Source organism: Dendrobates tinctorius, unplaced genomic scaffold (assembly GCF_039654945.1).
Source record: "Dendrobates tinctorius isolate UK_male_01 unplaced genomic scaffold, ASM3965494v1 ptg000070l, whole genome shotgun sequence".
NCBI lineage: Eukaryota > Metazoa > Chordata > Amphibia > Anura > Dendrobatidae > Dendrobates > Dendrobates tinctorius.
Window position 1 is genome coordinate 70,438,729 of NW_027361738.1, and position 19,065 is coordinate 70,457,793.

At 44.1% G+C, this 19,065-nt stretch overlaps 1 protein-coding gene across 1 annotated transcript in view; it reads right to left on the bottom strand.

The window, feature by feature from the left end:
* Positions 1–215: 215 nt before the first annotated feature.
* Positions 216–19,065, bottom strand: part of MALRD1 (MAM and LDL receptor class A domain containing 1) — a 586,417-nt gene continuing 567,567 nt past the window's right edge. Inside the window, exons 39-41 of the mRNA XM_073581848.1 lie at positions 15,312–15,387; positions 11,281–11,343; positions 216–604 (exon numbers count right to left, since the gene is read on the bottom strand). Of these exons, the coding sequence (XP_073437949.1) occupies positions 533–604; positions 11,281–11,343; positions 15,312–15,387 (211 nt within the window). The 3' untranslated portion in view covers positions 216–532. The remainder of the gene's footprint in view (positions 605–11,280; positions 11,344–15,311; positions 15,388–19,065) is intronic.

A 19,065-nucleotide genomic window follows, 5' to 3' on the forward strand; every position in this document is an offset into this window, starting at 1 on the left:
CGCTCAGGAAAAACTGGGAAAAACTGAAAATATTAGATGAAGCCTGCAAAAGGAAAATTTGCACAAAAATATACTAAACAGGTAATGTTATTGTTGGAAATAATGTACAAATATTGTACCGGAATACAACGGTGCAGTGCTTCTGAGTGTGGGAGATCAACTAAGCTGGTAGTGCCAATATAATAGTGACGTTCAAGAAACCCAAACCACACATGAAGGTTTACAGAAGATTTAATTATTACAGCCTCCGCCATACCAATCCCATATTAACCATGTATAGAAATATAATAAAGGGAGATGAATTTCTTCCATGTGGTAATGTATGGCTCAGAGAATATCTGCCAGTAACACATCCATTCACTGATGCCGGCGGCGTGTACTAATATCCACCGCGCAGCAGCCATTTATTACCCACTTTGTCTGTCTGGAACAGCAGGTGGTATTTACATTAACAATCGCTGGAGCTGTAAATGATATTATAATTTATCTCTCGGAAATTTCGACATGGAACGAGATGACGGTGAAGTGAAAATTACAGGTTTTCTTCTTTTTTGCCGTATAGAGGGTTGGAGAACGAGCAGGCCTTCAGCGCTTTCCGAGAATTCTACGAGATACAAGATATGATTAGAAAGACAACATTTTCACTAGAATGTCATAGAAATAATAAGATCTAAATGAAATGAGTGAACGGTGAATGATTAGTTACTAGAGAATAAAAATAGCGCTTGTATTTCAGTAGTGTTTGTCCTTTAGCATGATGTGTGCGTTTAAGGAAATATTTATGTTCCAAATCAAAATAATTCTTTAGTGTTTTGTTCCTCTGTTATTCCTCCTGGAAATGTATTAATAAATTGAAAACTGGGCGTAATCTGAGCACAGGAGTGTTTTACTGTGCTCCGATTACCGTATGTAGGAACACTCTTTCTTGCCCAATTGTTAATGTATTATTGCATTTCCAGAAGGAATATCAGAGGAATGTCACAAGTTCTAAGAAAATATATACAAGTGCTTCTCACAAAATTAAAATATCATCAAAAGGATAATTATATATATTATATAGAGTCATTATCATTACAAACAGAGTGGTCTATTTCAAGTGTTTATTTCTGTTACTGTTGATGATTATGGCTTACAGCCAATGAAAACCCAAAATACATTATCTCAGTAAATTAGAATACATTATAACACCAGCTTGAAAAATGATGTAAAAATCCAAAATGTTGTCCTACTGAAATGTACGTTCGGTAAATGCACTCAACACTTGATCGGGGCTCCTTTTGCATCAGTTACTGCATCAATGCGGCGTGGCATGGAGGCGATCAGCCTGTGGCACTGCTGAGGGGTTATGGAAGCCCAGGTTGCTTTGATAGCAGCCTTCAGCTCGTCTGCATTGTGGGGTCTGGTGTCTCTCATCTTCCGCTTGACAATACTCCATAGATTCTCTATGGGGTTAAGGTCAGGCGAGTTTCCTGCCAATCAAGCCCAGTGATACTGTTGGTTGTACACCAGGTATTGGTACTTTTGGCAGTGTGGACAGGTGCCAAGTCCTGCTGGAGAATTAAATTTCCATCTCCAAAAAAGCTTGTCGGCAGAGGGAAGCATGAAGAGCTCTAAAATGTCCTGGTAGACGGCTGCGCTACGCTGACTTTGGTCTTGATAAAACACAGTGGACATACACCAGCAGATGACATGGCTCCCCAAACCGTCACTGACTATGGAGACTTCACACTAGACCTCCAGCAGCTTGGATTGTGGCCTCTCCACTCTTCCTCCAGACTCTGGGACCGCGATTTCAAAATGAAATGCAAAATTTACTTTCATCTGAAAACAACACCTTGAACCACTGACAACAGTCCAGTTCTTTTTCTCCTTGGCCCAGGTAAGATGCTTCTGGCGTTGTCTATTGGTCATGAGTGGCCTGACACAAGGAATGCGACACTTGTAGCCCATGTCCTGGATAAGTCTGTGTGTGCTGGCTCTTGAAGCAATGACTCCGTTCTTTGTGAATCTCCCCCAAATTTTTGAATGGCCTTTTCTTAACAATTCTATCAAGCCTGCGGTTATCCCGGTTGCTTGTGCACCTTTTTCTACCATACTTTTTCCTTCCACTCAGCCGTCCATTAATCTGCTTGGATACAGCGCTGTGTGAACAGCCGGCTTCTTTAGCAAAGACCTTTTGTGACTTACCCTCCTTGTGGAGTGTGTCAGTGACTGCCTTCTGGACATCTGTCAAGTCAGTGGTCTTCCCCATGATTGTGGAGCTACTGAAACAGACTAAGGGACCTTTTTAAATGCTTAGGAAGCCTTTGTAGGTGTTTTTTGTTAATTATTCTAATTTACTGAGATAATGACTTTTGGGTTTTCATTGGTTCTAAGCCATAATCATCAACATTAGCAGAAATAAACACGTGAAATAGATCACTCTGTGTGTAATGACTCTATATAATATATGAGATTCACTTTTGTATTGAAGAGCTGAAATAAATTAACATTTTGATGATATTCTAATTTTGTGAGAAGCACCTGTAGAATTTGCTACTGCAAAAGATATGTAAGAATGCAAAAATATATTGAAACAGACATGTCATTTCAGGAATGAGGTCACCATGCCTTCCTTCAGCGAGTGCAGGGAAGTCGGGAACATTCTATGGTGCAGTCTGCATGACCAGAAAGGCATAGTAAAGCCATTCCAGAGATTACATGGCCAATTGAGAAGATGTCACTCACACCTCGGTGGGCATGATGACAGCATCTTAAACCAGACTAGTTTGAGTAAAGAGATAGCTATCCGGACTAAACCTAGCCAACATAATCCCCGGAGATCTGATTTCTAGGACACTCACCGATCCTGAGGGTGAAGGGTTCACAGTGCTGTTTCAGTTGCACTGTTGCCACTTCACACTTTTTCCTATGCACGACAGCATTCACCCGCGTCAGCACCGCTCCATTAAAGGTTATGTGGCCAGCTGCAGATTCCTGCACAGCCAGGATGCCGGTACAGCCGCTGTGCAGGAGAAAACTGTAAGGCTGCTTTCACATTGCGCTTTTTCCACATTTGTGAGTCCAGTTGGTGCTTGCATCCGAACCCCCCAGCGAAACGAAATTTGGACGTATGTGCCGACGGGGTCATAGACTATAATGGTGCAGGCAGAGCGAACGTGCGCTCTGACGTGCATCACTTTCAGGCGTGTACGCCTATTGGAGGCTGACACCCAGACAAAGCCTACTACGTATGAGTATCCACATTCAGTAGGCGCACATGACCAAAAATTATGCACATCAGAGCGTACGCTCGCTCTGCCGGAAACATTATGGTCTATGGCCCCACTGGCACATACGTTTGAACGTGAGCCCTGACGGGACCCACAAACGTGTTGATGCACCATAAAGGGGCTGCCACAGCAAATCTTCAACATTACAGGCATCTGCAGGACATTAATTTTTGGGGGAAATTTGCTGTTCATTTTCAACTCAAACTTCAGCCTTTACAAAAGCTGAAGTGGGATTCAGATCTTGATTAGGATTGGCCTTACTCATCACCCTTTGCATTGCAATAGATGGAAATTAAAGAAAATTCATAGGGAATTTATAAATCAAAATTCTCAACATGTCTTCAGAAAAAAAAACACCAGAAATGACCTGGATTTGGATGTTATGACTGTACAGATTCATGTGCACATATGAGTATTTAGAGATTTTAGAAAACAGTCCCCTGCAGTAGCCAAGGTGGAGACCTGCCAGTGAAGAAGGACCCATCTCCCTGCCCTGGGAGTGGAGAGGGGGCTGTGCGTGTGCGGCTCTCTCTAATGGATTCTCTGGGAAATCAGAAAATTGCTGTGCAAGCGAGAGACCTACATTTATGGCCCATCCTATGTGTCAGAGTTTAAAAAAAAATACGGCTTTTACATTAGTAACAAAGATTAAATGAGTAACAAGAATGGATGTGGATCTGGGAGTCGTTGCATCTATGAGTGGCTGATACAGCACAGCGAGGTGACCATGAGTATCACTCCTCTTCAGATAAGATCTCGTCATCATATCGCTCATTGCCTCAGGTTCATCATCTTAATCTGTGCGCTGGGAACAGTCCCTGGAATACTTTGTCAATTACAATTTACAGGTAGCCGCTCCTCATGCAAAGAGATACTGAAGTAAAAGGTACGAGACGAGGATGTCCGTATATCATTGATCACGTTCTGACCCTATGGGAATGAGAGCACGCAGAAAAGCATCCAGGCTTTGTATTCAGTAAATTGCAATTTTTACACTGTGGAATTGGAGGAAACCTCAGTTTTAGTGTTCAAGATACAATAATGAGAAAAAAATAAGTCCGTGCATTTCAATGGTTTGTTTTCCCAGCTTAGCAAGACTGGTTTAGATGATTGCGCTTTGTTTCCCAGTGGCTAGTACCACTTAGCGCCTCAACATCTGCCATATAGGGTTTTTATGATGACGTCTGATGTATTGCCTTTTTATGGCTTTAAAGGAAGATCAGAGAGGTAAGTAATGTCAAGTCGCAATTCTCTGTCGTTAATAGTCTTTGGAATTAAGTAATTGGGGCGAGCGATGTCATTTGCTCTGGCCTTTGGGAAGATGGGCTGCAGGGCCTGGGCCACCAGCGACATTTTTCTGACCACCAGCCCTTTAATTCTACCCTAGAGAGTGTGCAGGCAACATTCACTACTGAACTGCACACGTTCACTGACCATAAGAGTTTACATTCCACAGAAGAGTGAGGACCCCGCTGACCATAAGAGCTTACACTTTACAGGAGAGAGAGGATCCCGCTGACTATAAGAGCTTACACTCTGCAGAAGAGTGGATCCCGCTGACCATAAGAGCTTACCCTCTACAGGAGAGAGAGAGGACCCCGCTGATCATAAGAGATTACACTCTATGGAAGAGAGAGAGAAGACTCCGCTGACCATAAGAACTCACACTCTACAGGAGAGAGGACCCCGCTGACCATAAGAACTTACACTCTGCTGGAGAGAGGACCCCGCTGACCATAAGAGCTTATACTCTATAGAGGAGAGAGGACCCCGCTGGCCATAAGAGCTTACACTCTACAAGAGAGAGGACCCCGCTGACCATAAGAGCTTACACTCTACAGGAGAGAGGACCCCGCTGACCATAAGAGCTTACACTCTACAGACTAGAGAGGACCCCACTGACCATAAGAGCTTATACTCTATAGAGGAGAGAGGACCCCGCTGGCCATAAGAGCTTACACTCTACGGGAGAGAGGACCCCGCTGACCATAAGAGCTTACACTCTACAGGAGAGAGGACCCCACTGACCATAAGAGCTTACACTCTACAGGAGAGAGGACCCCGCTGGCCATAAGAGCTTACACTCTACAGGAGAGAGGACCCCACTGACCATAAGAGCTTACACTCTACAGGAGAGAGGACCCCGCTGGCCATAAGAGCTTACACTCTGCTGGAAAGAGAGAGGACCCCGCTGACCATAAGAGCTTACATTCTGGTTATCGAGGCACTCTGCAGGGAGGGCAGTATATATAACACCAGTCCCAGGCCAGGAATATACATATATAAACCTCCAGTCTGTCACTGCCAAGATCCCCCAATAACACCAGAATGGCATGCTGCCATCAGTTCCTCTTTAGATATAAGCCCGGTCCATTAACAAGCTTATATGAGGTCAGAAACCAACCCCAGGCAGCGTATAAGTACTAGCCGGACTCATGGACGTGGGAAATCGGGTTTCGAGATAAAAGAGCAGTCCAAAATTAATTGATATTTTAATTGCCGAAAGGCGCACTAGATACTACAAATATATACAGAGAAATATACAGATATTACAGCCAGAAGTACAGATAAAAGTAGGCTACAGGTTGGGATTGCAGTTAGATGTATGTGTCACGTTACCGTTCCGTATAACTTGTGGATGAAGGGAAGCTCTCGCATCCACAGGCATCTTCTTAGTTTCTGGTCCGTCTCCATGCGTGACATGACGTGGCTTCCATGGCCGGAAAATGACAGAGGCTAAAGGTGTGTAGCTATCTTTCAACCCCTAGCTCGCCCCTTCACATATTTGCCACCGCCCCTCTGGGTTGGACTGAACTCTTCTTCCTTTACCTACTAGCTGAAATAATTCCAAATATCTAGGATGGGTGATAACTTCCTAAGGGGAGGTCCAAATGGGACGACTGATGTCTCAACGGATTAGTTGGGACTGGACCGATACAGAGAGTCCAAACTTGGGTCGGCTAAGAGGTTCTAGAAAGTCTCGATAGGTCGGTATCCGGGACAGCTATAGAAATATGAGACGCAGGGGTGTGTGCGGACGGTTCCCAGTAATCTGGTGGTATATTGGACTTACCCAGAGATGCACGGTATTCTTGCAATTCATCTCTAGGTGTCGGTGCTCAAGTGTCTAGAGCTTTCATTAATGTTGGCCGCCTTGCACAAAAGACAACAGGGAGTCTCAGCTCTGCTCCTCATTGCCATCATTAACACGTGGCCTCTAATTCTCTCGCCATATGGTAAAATTCTGTTCTTTTGGGAATTGTGTACTTATCTCAAGGGTGGGGGCCTCACCCCTGCTGTGGAAGTGAGATCTCTGGATAATCTATGGGGCCTGAATTAATAAATCCAAAATGGAGTCTCCCTCGTCCCTCACACCTTGAGTAATGTTAAATGATGTTAGCCCGCTCTCTGATGGTTCGGCAGTGTGGGAAATGGTGCTGGGCAAGCTTTTGCTTATTAATCTCAATGCTTGAATTCGCAAGTAATCGCGAATTACATGAAGTTCGACTTGAACTTGATCCTACGTGGATCCATTCAGCTCTACATGTAACTTAAGACTCCTTCATATATCAGTGAAGTTTCTCACATGCAAAAATGGCCCGCATTTCATCAGTGTTTTTGATCAGAGTGTCATCAGAGTTTTGCCAGTGCCAATTTTGTACCGTCAGAGTTTTATCAGAGTTTCATCAGTTTTTCTCTGATGAAATTAAAAATTGATGGTGGTTTCTCCAGTTTCTCCTTCAAAAAGGCCGTGAAAATTAGACAGCGCACAGATGGCATCCTTTTCTTATGCGATTTTTTTCACTGATCTAGAATTGCATTGTTGAGTTTGACCTGACACTCAGATAAATATCGGAAAAGTCTCAGCGATTTTGTGTGAACCACTCAGTAAGAGGAAAATACTGGACATGTGAACTACACCATAGGCACGGATAGCACTTATACGAGTAAAACCGATTTGTGTTGGAGCCCTAAATCTTAAGGTACTATCACACTTAGCGATGTACCAGCGATCCCGACCAGCGATATGACGCGGTCAGGATCGCTGGTACATCGCTAAGTGGTCGCTAGTGAGCTGCCACACAGGCAGATCTCACCAGCGACATCGTAGGGGTCGGGAGTCGCTACTTACCTGTCACACTAGGCGATCCCGACGTCCTCCCGCCCGGCTCCACGCTCGTCGCTCGTTTCTCCACAGGAAGCGCCGCAGGAAGCTGACGACGAGAATCAGTCCTGGACGTTCTAGCGCGATCAGCGATAACCAGCGGGGGAGCCAGTCGTAGGTAAGTATCAGTCATAGCGATATTGCTAGCGATATCGCTTAGTGTGACAGGCCCTTTACTCTCAAGTTTTTGCCCAAGTCTTGCCTGCCAATGGGCCCAAAGAATGTTTTGCACAATTTAGCTTCTCAGAGGGTATTCAAATTTTATACAAACAATTTTAAAGGAAAATAAATGTTTATAGTACTTGTTCTGAGTTTTCGATGTTTAGAAATTTGTGCTTATGCGATATTAAAGAAAAAATTCTTCTTAAAAAGAAGCCTGAGTGCATTGGTTAAAGTGTTTGGTGTTGATAATTATCCGTTACCATTAGTTATCCACAAATGGTGAAAACATGGAACAGTGGTGAACCTTCCCAGGAATAGCCGACTGACCAAAATTACAGCAAGAGCAAACAAAGACTCATCCAAGAAGTAATAAAAGACCCCACAACAACATTCAAAGAACTGCAGGCCTCACTTGCCTCATTTAAGGTCAGTGTTCATGACTCCACCATAAGAAAAGACTGTGCAAAAATGGCCTGCATGGCAGCGTTCCAATACGAAAAGCACTGCTGAGCAATAAGAACAGAAAGGCTCTTCTCTGTTTTGGCAGAAAACATCTTGATGATCCCCAAGACTTTTGGGAGAATACTCTGTGGACTGATGAGACAGAAGTTGAAGTTTTTGAAAGGTGCATGTCCCATTACATCTGGCATAGAAGCAGCACAACATTTCAGAAAAGGAACATCATGCCAACAGTAAAACACAGAGGTGGTAGTGTGAAGGTCTTAGAATGTTTTGTGTTATGATTAGGTAACTGAGGAGGATAATAGGGGAATAGGCGAGGCAACCAGATAACCAGGTAGGTTGGTAACTTAGCGGATTGCAGACCCCTAAACTGACAACACAACTAGAATTAGCCGTGGGACGCACCTACGATGCCCTAGAAGCCTCGGCACAGCCAAAGAATTAACTAAGCCTTAAGAGAGAAAGGGGAAAGATAAACTGCCCTGTAGTAGAACCCCAAAGGAATAGATAGCCCCTGAACATATATTGCTGATGAGACAAGATGAGGCACAAACACAGGCAGAGAATAGAGTAAGCAAATGATGGAGCCCAAACTGTCTAGATAGAATAGGACAGGAAAGGATACTGTCTGCAATCACGCAAAAAACCCTAAGAAAAACTCCAACATGTCTGATATGCAAAAATACTGAGGCCATACGACCTCTCCCCCACTAAATCAGAACTCTGGAGTAACTGGACGCAGACAAAAGATACTGATATAACAGGGGATTAGAAATACTGCAAAGACTGACATGAGCTGTGGCAAATGAAAGAGTCCAGCACAGGTCCCAGCAGGGAACTAGGCTGGACTCACACCAGCAAGGCAGAAATCAGAGAAAAGCAAAGAATGAATCAAATGCAAAAAGATTCAAGCAGACAAATAACTTAACTGAAAGATGCAGGACGAAGCAGGAGGCAATCAGACTTCCAGAAAGCTCAGGAAAAAAAAACCAAATCACCGGCAAGAGCTGAGGGAAGGTTGCTCACTTAAATCACTCCAGTCTGTAACACCTGACCTCCAATCATCTTGCTCATGTGATTGACTTCTGTCAGCCAGACCAGCTCCATTACCAGCAGCAACCACCAGAGGGAGCCCAAACTCAGAAGTCAGGTCAGAAGTGTTCACAACAGTTTTGCTGATTCAGGACCTGGAAGACTTTTGCAGTCTACCAAAAAATCTTGAAGGAGAATGTACGGCCATCTGTTTGTGACCTCAAGCTGAAGCTGGCTAGCATTAAGCAGCAGGACAATGATCCAAAACATACCAGCAAGTCCCTCTCTGAATGGCTTAAGAAATACAAAGTTAAGACTTTGGAGTGGCCTAGTCAAAGTCCTGATCTTAAAACGATTGTGATGCTGTGGCATGACCTTATAAAGGTGGTTCATGCTCGGAACCCCTCCAGTGTGGTTGAATTCCAACAATTCTGCCAAGATGAATGGGTCAAAATTCCTCTGGAGGGTTGTAAAAGATTCATTGCCAGTTATCGCAAATGCTTGATTGCAGTTGTTGCCGCTAACCCAACCAGTTATTAGGTTTAGGAGGCAATCACTTTTTCACACAGGGCACTGTAGGTTTGGATTTCTATTTTCCCATAGTAATAAAGATCTTCATTTAAAATCTGCATTTTGTGTTTACTTGTGTTATCTTTGTCTAATATTTACATTGGTTTGGTGACTTGACACATCTAAGTGTGACAAACATACAAAAGAATAGGAAATCAGGAAGGGGGCAAACACTTTTTCGCACAACTGTAGCTTTCCAGGCAGAAAACTCTTATTGGTATTCATGCATTGTAACAATTGATTAGTGATAAATTGGAATTGCGGAACAACCTTATTACTTGGGGACCCTCACCAATCCTCATAATAAAGCAGCAACACTGATTTAGTGCTGCATCCCTAAACCCATTTTTACAAGCACATTGACACCCTGCTGGCTGTGCCGTGACCTGCAGCCGAGTCCATTCACAGTGTACCGGGAAATGCTGTGAATGAGCGCAGTGATGAATCAGTCCTGTTGCCCCTGCACTCCCAGACCTCCACCAGTATTAGGCTAAGTGCACACGTACCAGAACTCTCGCGGAAATTACCGCGAGAATTCCGGAATTCCATTCCGCCGGAAAATCGCATTTTAAATTCCCGCGATTTTCCCGCGGAAAAACTAGCATTTTGCAAGCGTAATTAGCTTGCAAAATGCTAGCATTTTCCAAGCGATCTGTAGCATCGCTTGGAGAACTGATTGACAGGTTGGTCACACTCGTCAAACATAGTGTTTGACGAGTGTGACCAACTTTTTACTACTGAGGCCGCTTATGCAGCATCAGTAGTAAAAGATAGAATGTAAAAAAAAATAAAAAATAGTGTTATTCTCACCTTCCGACGTCCCGCGCATCCGTTCCCAGTAATCCTTTGCGAAAATGCCCGCGATGACGTCTGTTCTCGCGGGATCGCGATGTCTCGTGGTTTATTCGCGATGACGTCGCGCGAATGACCGCGAGACTTCGCAATCCCGCGAGAACGGACGCCATCGCGGGCATTTTCGCAAAGGCTTACTGGGACCGGGAGCGTGGAGAGAGGCAGGAATGCTGCGCGGGACGCCGGAAGGTGAGAATAACAATATTTTTTATTTTAAATTCTATTTTTTACAGGGATATGGTACCCAAAGCCCGGAGGACAGTCTCCTCTCCTCCGGACCGTGGGTACCATCCGCAATTGTTCTGCTTACTTTCCGCATGGTGTGCACAGCCACATGCGGGAAGTAAGTGGAACAATGCATTCCTATGGGTGCGGGATCGCCGCGATTCCGCAAATTAATGAGCATGCTGCGTTTTTTACCGCAAAGCGATTCCGCCGCGGTAAAAACCGCAGCATTAGCACAGCATTGCGGAATCCCATAGGAATGCATGGGATGCTTATTTTTCGCGTTTTCACGGCAAAATCGCGCGGTTAAAACCGCCGCGGAAACGCGAAAAGAAACGTCACTTGTGAACTCAGCCTTAGTGGTGGCACTTCCTAGTCCTATGTCATTTTGTGGTACACCTGTTAAGGCTTTATTATGAAAGGAAAAACCGTATTAAAAGATTATTTTCTAGAGAAGTTTCCATTTGACTCAGACCCAAAGCTGAAATAAATAGGTTTCATTCTATCACTAACAATATACACATCAATAATCACACGTACCTGGTGGCCTGATTTCCAGGGAAAAACACTGACTTGGACATTAGGATGTACTGTTTCAGAAAGCTAATAAAAGGTGAGAAAAAATAGTAGAGAAATAAATATAATATATACACAAATAATCTTCTTTGTATAAATTTAAAGGGAAAATGTCATCATAGAAACTCTGTAGGCATCATGATATAGTGCAGGAGTTGCTGGGAAAGGATTCAAAATACCTTGTATTTTATTCATTGAAATCTCTGGTGTTTGTCTGCATGGGAGTCCAGTGGGCGGTCCTACTGAGTAAAAGTCAATTCTGTTTTTCATTGAAATTAATGAATTAGTCAATCACTGGTTAGCACCCCCTCCTTGACTCTTGAGAGCAAAGTTATCAGTAATTTTAATGAATAGAATAAAAATTAAACTGTATCTTTTCCCATAAAAACTATAACTCAATCTGCTCATCTCCTCCTGCTCTATGACATGGTGCTGGCAGACACATTGCACATGCAGTCTGACCTGTGGACAGCACGGTATAGAGGAGGACAAGTTCCTGGTGACATGTTAAGACTTAGCAGAGGAAATTTCAGAACCACTAGCCAGAATCTTTTAAAATTCCTGGAGAACAGGAGAAGTCCCAGAACACTGGAGAAGACAAATGTTGTCCCTATATTCAAACAAGGTAAGAAGACAGAGCCAGAAAATTACAGGCCAGTGAGCCTTACTTCTATACCAGGAAGGATCTTTGATCAAATTATTAAACATCATTTATGTAAGGTGGTGCAAATCAGTGGTGGGTGCGGGGTTACACAGAGCTCATGAATATGGAGGATAACATGGCAGCAGGTTTGCTAGTCCTCTAGTGATAACCTCTTGCTGATAAAACATCCCCGGAATCAGGAACTCTTCCCCTACATTATGCTGCTCTTAGATTAGGTGACATATTCCCTTCAACATATGACATTAGCTCCAATATATTTTGTACCTATCTGTTTTTCATTCTTTATATCCACGAGGGTCAAGGCTTGACCAGATGGTGTTTTGAGCTGCTGAATCTTGAAGCGTTCTACCCGATTATTTTGTGTTATTATATGTTAGTGCATAACCATAAAACATGATAAATCTGCCATAGAGAATTCATAGAAAAAAGAATCTCATATTTACCAAGGGGGAAACATTTATCAGTGTATGCCTCTGCATAGATTAGTGTTATGATTGAGTCACCGTAGGAGGCAAAAATAGAAATGCTAGCTAAGTCCAGAAAACCGGAGAAGTTGGCAGCTATCGGATTGCAGACCCCTGAACCTATCAACACAACTAGCAGTAGCCGTGGGGGGCTCCTACGATGCCTTAGGCCCCTCGATCACAGCCGGAGGACTACATAGCCTAAAGACAGAAAGGGAAATCTAAACTGCCCCAGAGCAGACCCCAAAGCAAAGGCAGCCCCCCACATATAATGTCGGTGAAGCAAGAAGAAAGAACAAAACACAGACAGAAAGATAGACTGAGCAAAGATGGGGCCCAAGCTAGCTTAGATAGGAAAGGACAGGAAGGCTGCTGTCTGCAATCCGTGAAAAAACGCTATGAAAATAAGAGCCAACAAACTGACAGTAAAAAAAGCCCTGAAGACGCTAGGCTTCAAAAAAGGCAATGTCAGTACTCAGGAATATTCTGAAGACAGAGCAACAGGCAAAAGGAGATTCAGCTCACCCCAGCAGGGAATGGCAGAATCCAGAAAAGCAAGGAAAACAAAACACTAATGCAAAAAGGCAAAGCAGAAATCTTAGCTTTAGATGAGCAGGAATCAGACTGGTTTTTAGAAGTCCACAGAGAAATCACCCGCAGGCCAGAAGGGCGTCGGCAGCCTTATATCCAGTCATTAACTCCACTCAGCCAGTCATCATCATCAGCCCCAGGTGTTTGACAATCAGGCTCACTACCTTTCTTCACCAGAAGAGGGAGTTCCTCGGGCCTCAGTAGTGAAGGGGAAAATGAACTCACAACAGATTAGCATTGCCTACTTCACTAGTCCATACAGTGGAAAAATAAGTATGCCGATGACTCCCGAAATCCCAGATGATGGAAGTACACGCTTTGGGCATACATGTGATCAATGGTTCAGCATCAACACAACACCCATAATCTTCAATGGGGAGAGCCACGTGCATGGTCTCTTTTACTCTGGAGTGCTAGTTGGGAGAGAAGAAGAACCCCATTTTCCCAATAGGTGGGAGTCCTAAAAGTGGAATTGGACTCTACCAGATATTTATGTCATGTAGTCAATGGTGGAGATTCATCTAACAGTTGGTAAGCACAGACGTAATTGTTAGAATCTGTTTAATTTGTGACTATCGGCCATTTTCTTGTAGTGTTCTGGTTGCTGGTCTTTTTCCCCTGGTGCTGGGTTTGTCTTGGGTCAGGTGATTGTATCACCCTTTATTAACCTGCACCTGTCTCCCATTTCTTGCTGGACAACAGTGTTATTCTGCTTGAGTCCTGGTTTGGAGCTTTGCTTTGCCTTCTGTGTGTTGTGAGCTCATTTTCTCGTTCACCTTTGATGTCCGATGAACTCCCTCTGCTGGTGAAAGGAGGTGGTGAAACTGATTTGGATGGGAGAAACCTGTCACCTGAACAGGTGGATTGCGATTGGACATCCGGAATCTCTGAGTGGATATAAGGCAGATGACACCCTGTAGGGTTGCTGGTGATTTCTCTGTTCTGAGCTCTGGCCTCCAGTTCAGTTCCTGTCTTCTAAAGCTAAGTTTGCTCTGTTATTGTTCCATGAGATTTTGTCTGATTTGCTTAGTTTTGTGTTCTGCCAGCCCCGGCTGGGGCTCTGCTGAATTTCCATTTTTGTCCCTGATCGGTTAAATCTCTTTTGCTCTGTCTTCAGAATATATCGGAGTGCTGATATAGGGATTTTGAAGTCAAGTGACTTCAGGGCCGTTTTTCCCATCAGACGTGTTGGGAAATTTTTGGTAGGGTTTTTGCGGATTGCAGCCAGCATCTTTTCTGTCCTTTCCTATCTAGTTAGTTGGGCCCCATCGTTTGCTCTGCCTGTCTTTCTGTCTGTGTTTGTGTTTTCATCTGTTTTCACCGACAATACATGTTGGGGGCTGTCTATTGCTTTGGGGTCTGCTCTGGGGCAGTTTAGATTTCCCCTTTCTTTCTTTAGGCTTATGTAGTTCTCCGGCTAGGAAGAGGCGTCTAGGACCACCGTAGGAAAGCTCCACGGCTACTGTTAGTTGTTGTGAATAGGATCAGGAGTCTGCAATCTGCTAGCTACCAACCTCTCCGGTTTTCTGGACTTAGCTTGCATTTTTGTTTTTTCCTCCTCCGGTGACTCATTCATAACACTGTGTGTTTAATTAGTTCAGTTCTGGGACCTCTGGTTCTGCTAGTCTTAGTTTCTGTTTTCAGTTTGTTTCTGCAGCCTTCTCTTTACTTTCTATTAGGAGGTGACCCGTTTTGTACCCAGTCCTTAGATCTTTCAGGGACCCCCTTCCCCCTATCTATAGGTCTTCGCTTGAGATTAACCTAGGATCGTCGGTGGGTCTATTCGTTAGGAATGGGTCGCCCACTCCATCGTAGGGTATCAGCCTAGTCGCAGTGCAGGGTCAGTTTTGCCCCCTCCTACCCTAGTCCTATGCTGTAGTACCGTAACAGTAATACTCGATAGACACTTTTATGGCTGTGTTAGCTGGTGTATCCCAGTAGTAATCAGTTATTTGAAATAAATAAATAAATAAATATGGAGATCAGAAGTTTCAGATATTTTGTTCCCAAACTTCAAAGCCAAAAATGAGTTTAGGCATAACGAAGATGTGAAAGCATTTTATATTCTGCTAATCTGACGGGAGACCCCCGGTAGAGAATGATATATAGTATTGTACTCCGGATGAGCAGAATATTACCCTCAGACCCGGGGAACGCAGCTTGTTTGCTAAACAAAGAACACATTTCATGAAAGAATAAAGTATGTGAATAAAGACACGCGTTCCTCTATGGCTCAAAGCAAAGGCGCTGTAATGGTTGATAAAGATTTTATGCACCTCGTTCAGTGAAGTCGTGCTGCTCCCTGCATAATTTGGATTGGAAAACCCACTGGTGATATTGCCTTTATGTTTCCTGTTGGAGAATAAAATGAAAGGAAGCATTAATTTTAATCATAAGATCATGAAGTTTTAAAGGGAGAAGCATCTAAAATGTACGAGGACATAACAGCAAAATGTTATTTTCTTACTACTCACATATACTAGCGAAAATGAATGACAAAAAAAGACTGCAAGATCGAAAGAGACTTTTTAAGAAAGCAAAACGGTATAAGAAATAATGTCCAGTCTGTGGCTGATGTAGAACTATAGATATACAATAGAGGGAATTTGTCTCAAGGTTTTTTTTGCCACCTGAGAGCAGCATGATGTAGAGACAGAGACCCTGATTTCTGCCATGTGTCACTTACTGGGCTACTTGCTGTAGTTTTGATAAAATCAGTGTTTTATCAGCAGGCGATTATCACTGGAGGACTCCAAAACCTGCTGCCAGTTAGTTCAATCCCTGATTGGCAGCTTTATGTGTACACTGTGCATAGGCAGAAAGCTGACAATCAGTGGTGTAGATGGGATTATACTGGGCTCAGTATTCAGAGTGTTATGAATGAGTCACCGTAGGAGGCGAAAACAGAAATACAAGCTAAGTCCAGAAAACCAGAGAAGTTGGCAACTATCAGATTGCAGACCCCTGAACCTATCAACACAACTAGCAGTAGCCGTGGGGGGTTCCTACGATGCCCTAGACCCCTCGATCACAGCCGGAGAAATACATAGGCCTAAAGAAGGAAAGGGGAAATCTAAACTGCCCCAGAGCAGACCCCAAAGCAATAGGCAGCCCCCAACATATAATGGCGGTGAAGCAAGATGAAAATACTAACACAGACAGAAAGATAGACTGAGCAAAGACGGGGCCCCAAAACTACCTAGATAGGAAAGGACAGGAAGGCTGCTGTCTGCAATCTGCCAAAACCCTATCAAAAACATAAGCCAACCAGCTGACATGAAAAAGGCCCTGAAGCAGCTAGGCTTCAAAAACTGAATCAGCACTCAGGTATTCTCAGAAGACAGAGCTAAATGAATTCAGCACACCCCAGCAGGGAATGGCAGAAATCCAGAAAAACAAAGCAAAAACAAAGTCAAAGCACAAAAGCAAAAGGCCGAGCAGCAAACTTAGCTTTGGAGGAGCAGGAATTCAGACTGGTCTCCAAGGATCCCACAGAGAAATCACCCGCAGGGCAGAAGGGCGTCGGCAGCATTATATCCAGTCCGTAACTCCACTCAGCCAGTCACAATCATCAGCCTCAGGTGTTTGACAATCAGGCTCACTACCTTTCTTTACCAGAAGAGGGAGTTCCTCGGGCCTCAGCAAAGAAGGGGAAAATGAACTCACAACAGTACCTCCCCCTTGAGGAGGGGTCACCGAACCCTCAACTATGCCACCAGGGCGATCATGGTGAGCCCGATGAAAGGCAAGCACCAATCATTTGGCATGAATATCAGAGGCGGAGACCCAGGAATTATCCTCCTGACCATAACCCTTCCACTTAACCAAATACTGGAGTCTCCGTCTAGCCAGACGGGAATCCAGTACTTTCTTTACCTCATACTCCATGTTACCTTCAACCAATACAGGGTCTGGAGGTGCCACCCTCGGAACAACAGGTTCAACAAACCTCTTCAACAAAGATTTATGGAACACATTATGGATTTTAAATGTGACAGGAAGAGCCAAACGAAAAGAGACCGGATTAATAATCTCCACAATCTTGTAAGGTCTTAAATCTAGGCTTAAACTTAGGAGAAGCCACCTTCATAGCAATATTTTTTGATGATAACCACACCATATCACCAACCTTAAACTGGGGACCAATGGTCCTATGTCGGTTGGAAAACCGCTGGGCCTTCTCCTGGGAGAGAGATAACTTATCCACCACTTGGTCCCAGATCTGGTGCATTCTCTCCACCACAGTGTCAACACCTGGGCAGGCAGAGGGCTCCACCTGCCCTGAAGAAAATCGAGGATGAAACCCAAAGTTACAAAAAAAAGGTGACATCAAAGTGGCAGAACTAGCTCTATTATTCAAAGCAAATTCGGCCAAGGGCAAAAATGAAACCCAATCATCCTGATCAGCAGAAATAAAACATCTCAAATATGACTCCAAGGTCTGGTTTGTTCTCTCTGTCTGCCCATTGGTCTGAGGGTGAAAAACAGAGGAGAAGGACAACTGAATTCCCAGCCTGGAACAGAAAGTTCTCCAAAATCTAGACACAAACTGCACTCCTCTGTCAGATACAATGTTCTCAGGAATCCCGTGCAAACGAACCACCTGTTGTAAAAACAGGGGCACCAACTCAGAGGAAGACGGCAACTTAGGGAGTGGTACAAGATCAACCATCTTAGAGAACCTATCACAAATCACCCAAATAACAGTCATCCTTTGAGAGACAGGCATATCAGAGATGAAATCCATTGAAATATGGGTCCATGGCCTCTTGGGGACAGGCAAAGGCATCAACAACCCACTAGAGCGAGAACACGATTTAGACCGGGAGCACGTCCCACAGGACTGCACAAAATTCCTGACATCACGAGACAAGGAGGGCCACCAAAAAAACCAACTCACCAGATCTCTAGTACCAAAAATACCTGGATGACCAGCCAAAGCAGAGCAATGAACTTCAGACCTCACTCTCTTCTTCCACTGGTCAGGAACTTACAACTTTCCACTGGGACAACGCTCAGGTTTGTCCTCCTGGAACTCTTCCAGAGCACGTCTCAAATCGGGCGAGATGGCAGAAAGAACTACCCCTTCTCCTAAGATGGTAGCAGGCTTGGTCACCACAGGAGAATCAGCAAGGAAGCTCCTAGAGAGGGCGTCAGCCTTGACATTCTTTGTTCCAGGAAGAAAAGAAACCACAAAATCAAAACGTGTAAAAAACAAGGCCCACCTAGCCTGTCTAGGGTTCAAGCGCTTAGCCGACTCTAGGTAAATCAAATACTTGTGGTCAGTGAGGACCACGACTTGATGCTTAGCTCCCTCCAACCAATGTCTCCACTCCTCAAATGCCCATTTCATGGCCAACAGTTCCCTATTCCCCACATCATAGTTACGTTCAGATGGAGAGAACTTTCGGGAAAAGAAAGCACTGGGATTCATTTTAGATGTTACAGGATCCTTTTGGGACAAAACAGCTCCTGCACCAATCTCAGAAGCATCCACCTCTACCTGGAATGGAAGTGAGACATCAGGTTGCCGCAAAACCGGGGCGGAGGTGAATCTTCGCTTCAACTCCTGAAAGGAAGAAACAGCCTCCGGAGACCAATTTAACACATCACTACCCTTCTTAGTCAAATCATTCAATGGCTTGGCAATACTAGAAAATTTTGCTATACATTTCTGATAAAAATTAGCAAAACCCAAAAACTTCTGGAGGGCCTTCAAAGAAGTGGGCTGAACCCAATCGTGAATGGCCTGTACCTTGGCCGGGTCCATTTCAATAGTTGACGGGGACAAAATAAATCCCAAAAAAGAAATCCTCTGTACTCCAAAAAGGCATTTAGATCCCTTGACATACAGGGAATTCTCCCTAAAGATCCGGAACACAGTCCAAATATGTTCCACATGAGAATCCCAATCCTTGGAGAAGATCAAAATATCATCCAGATAGATAATCAAAAATTTATCGACAAAATCTCGGAAAATATCGTTCATGAAGCACTGGAAGACAGAAGGGGCATTAGTGAGCCCAAAAG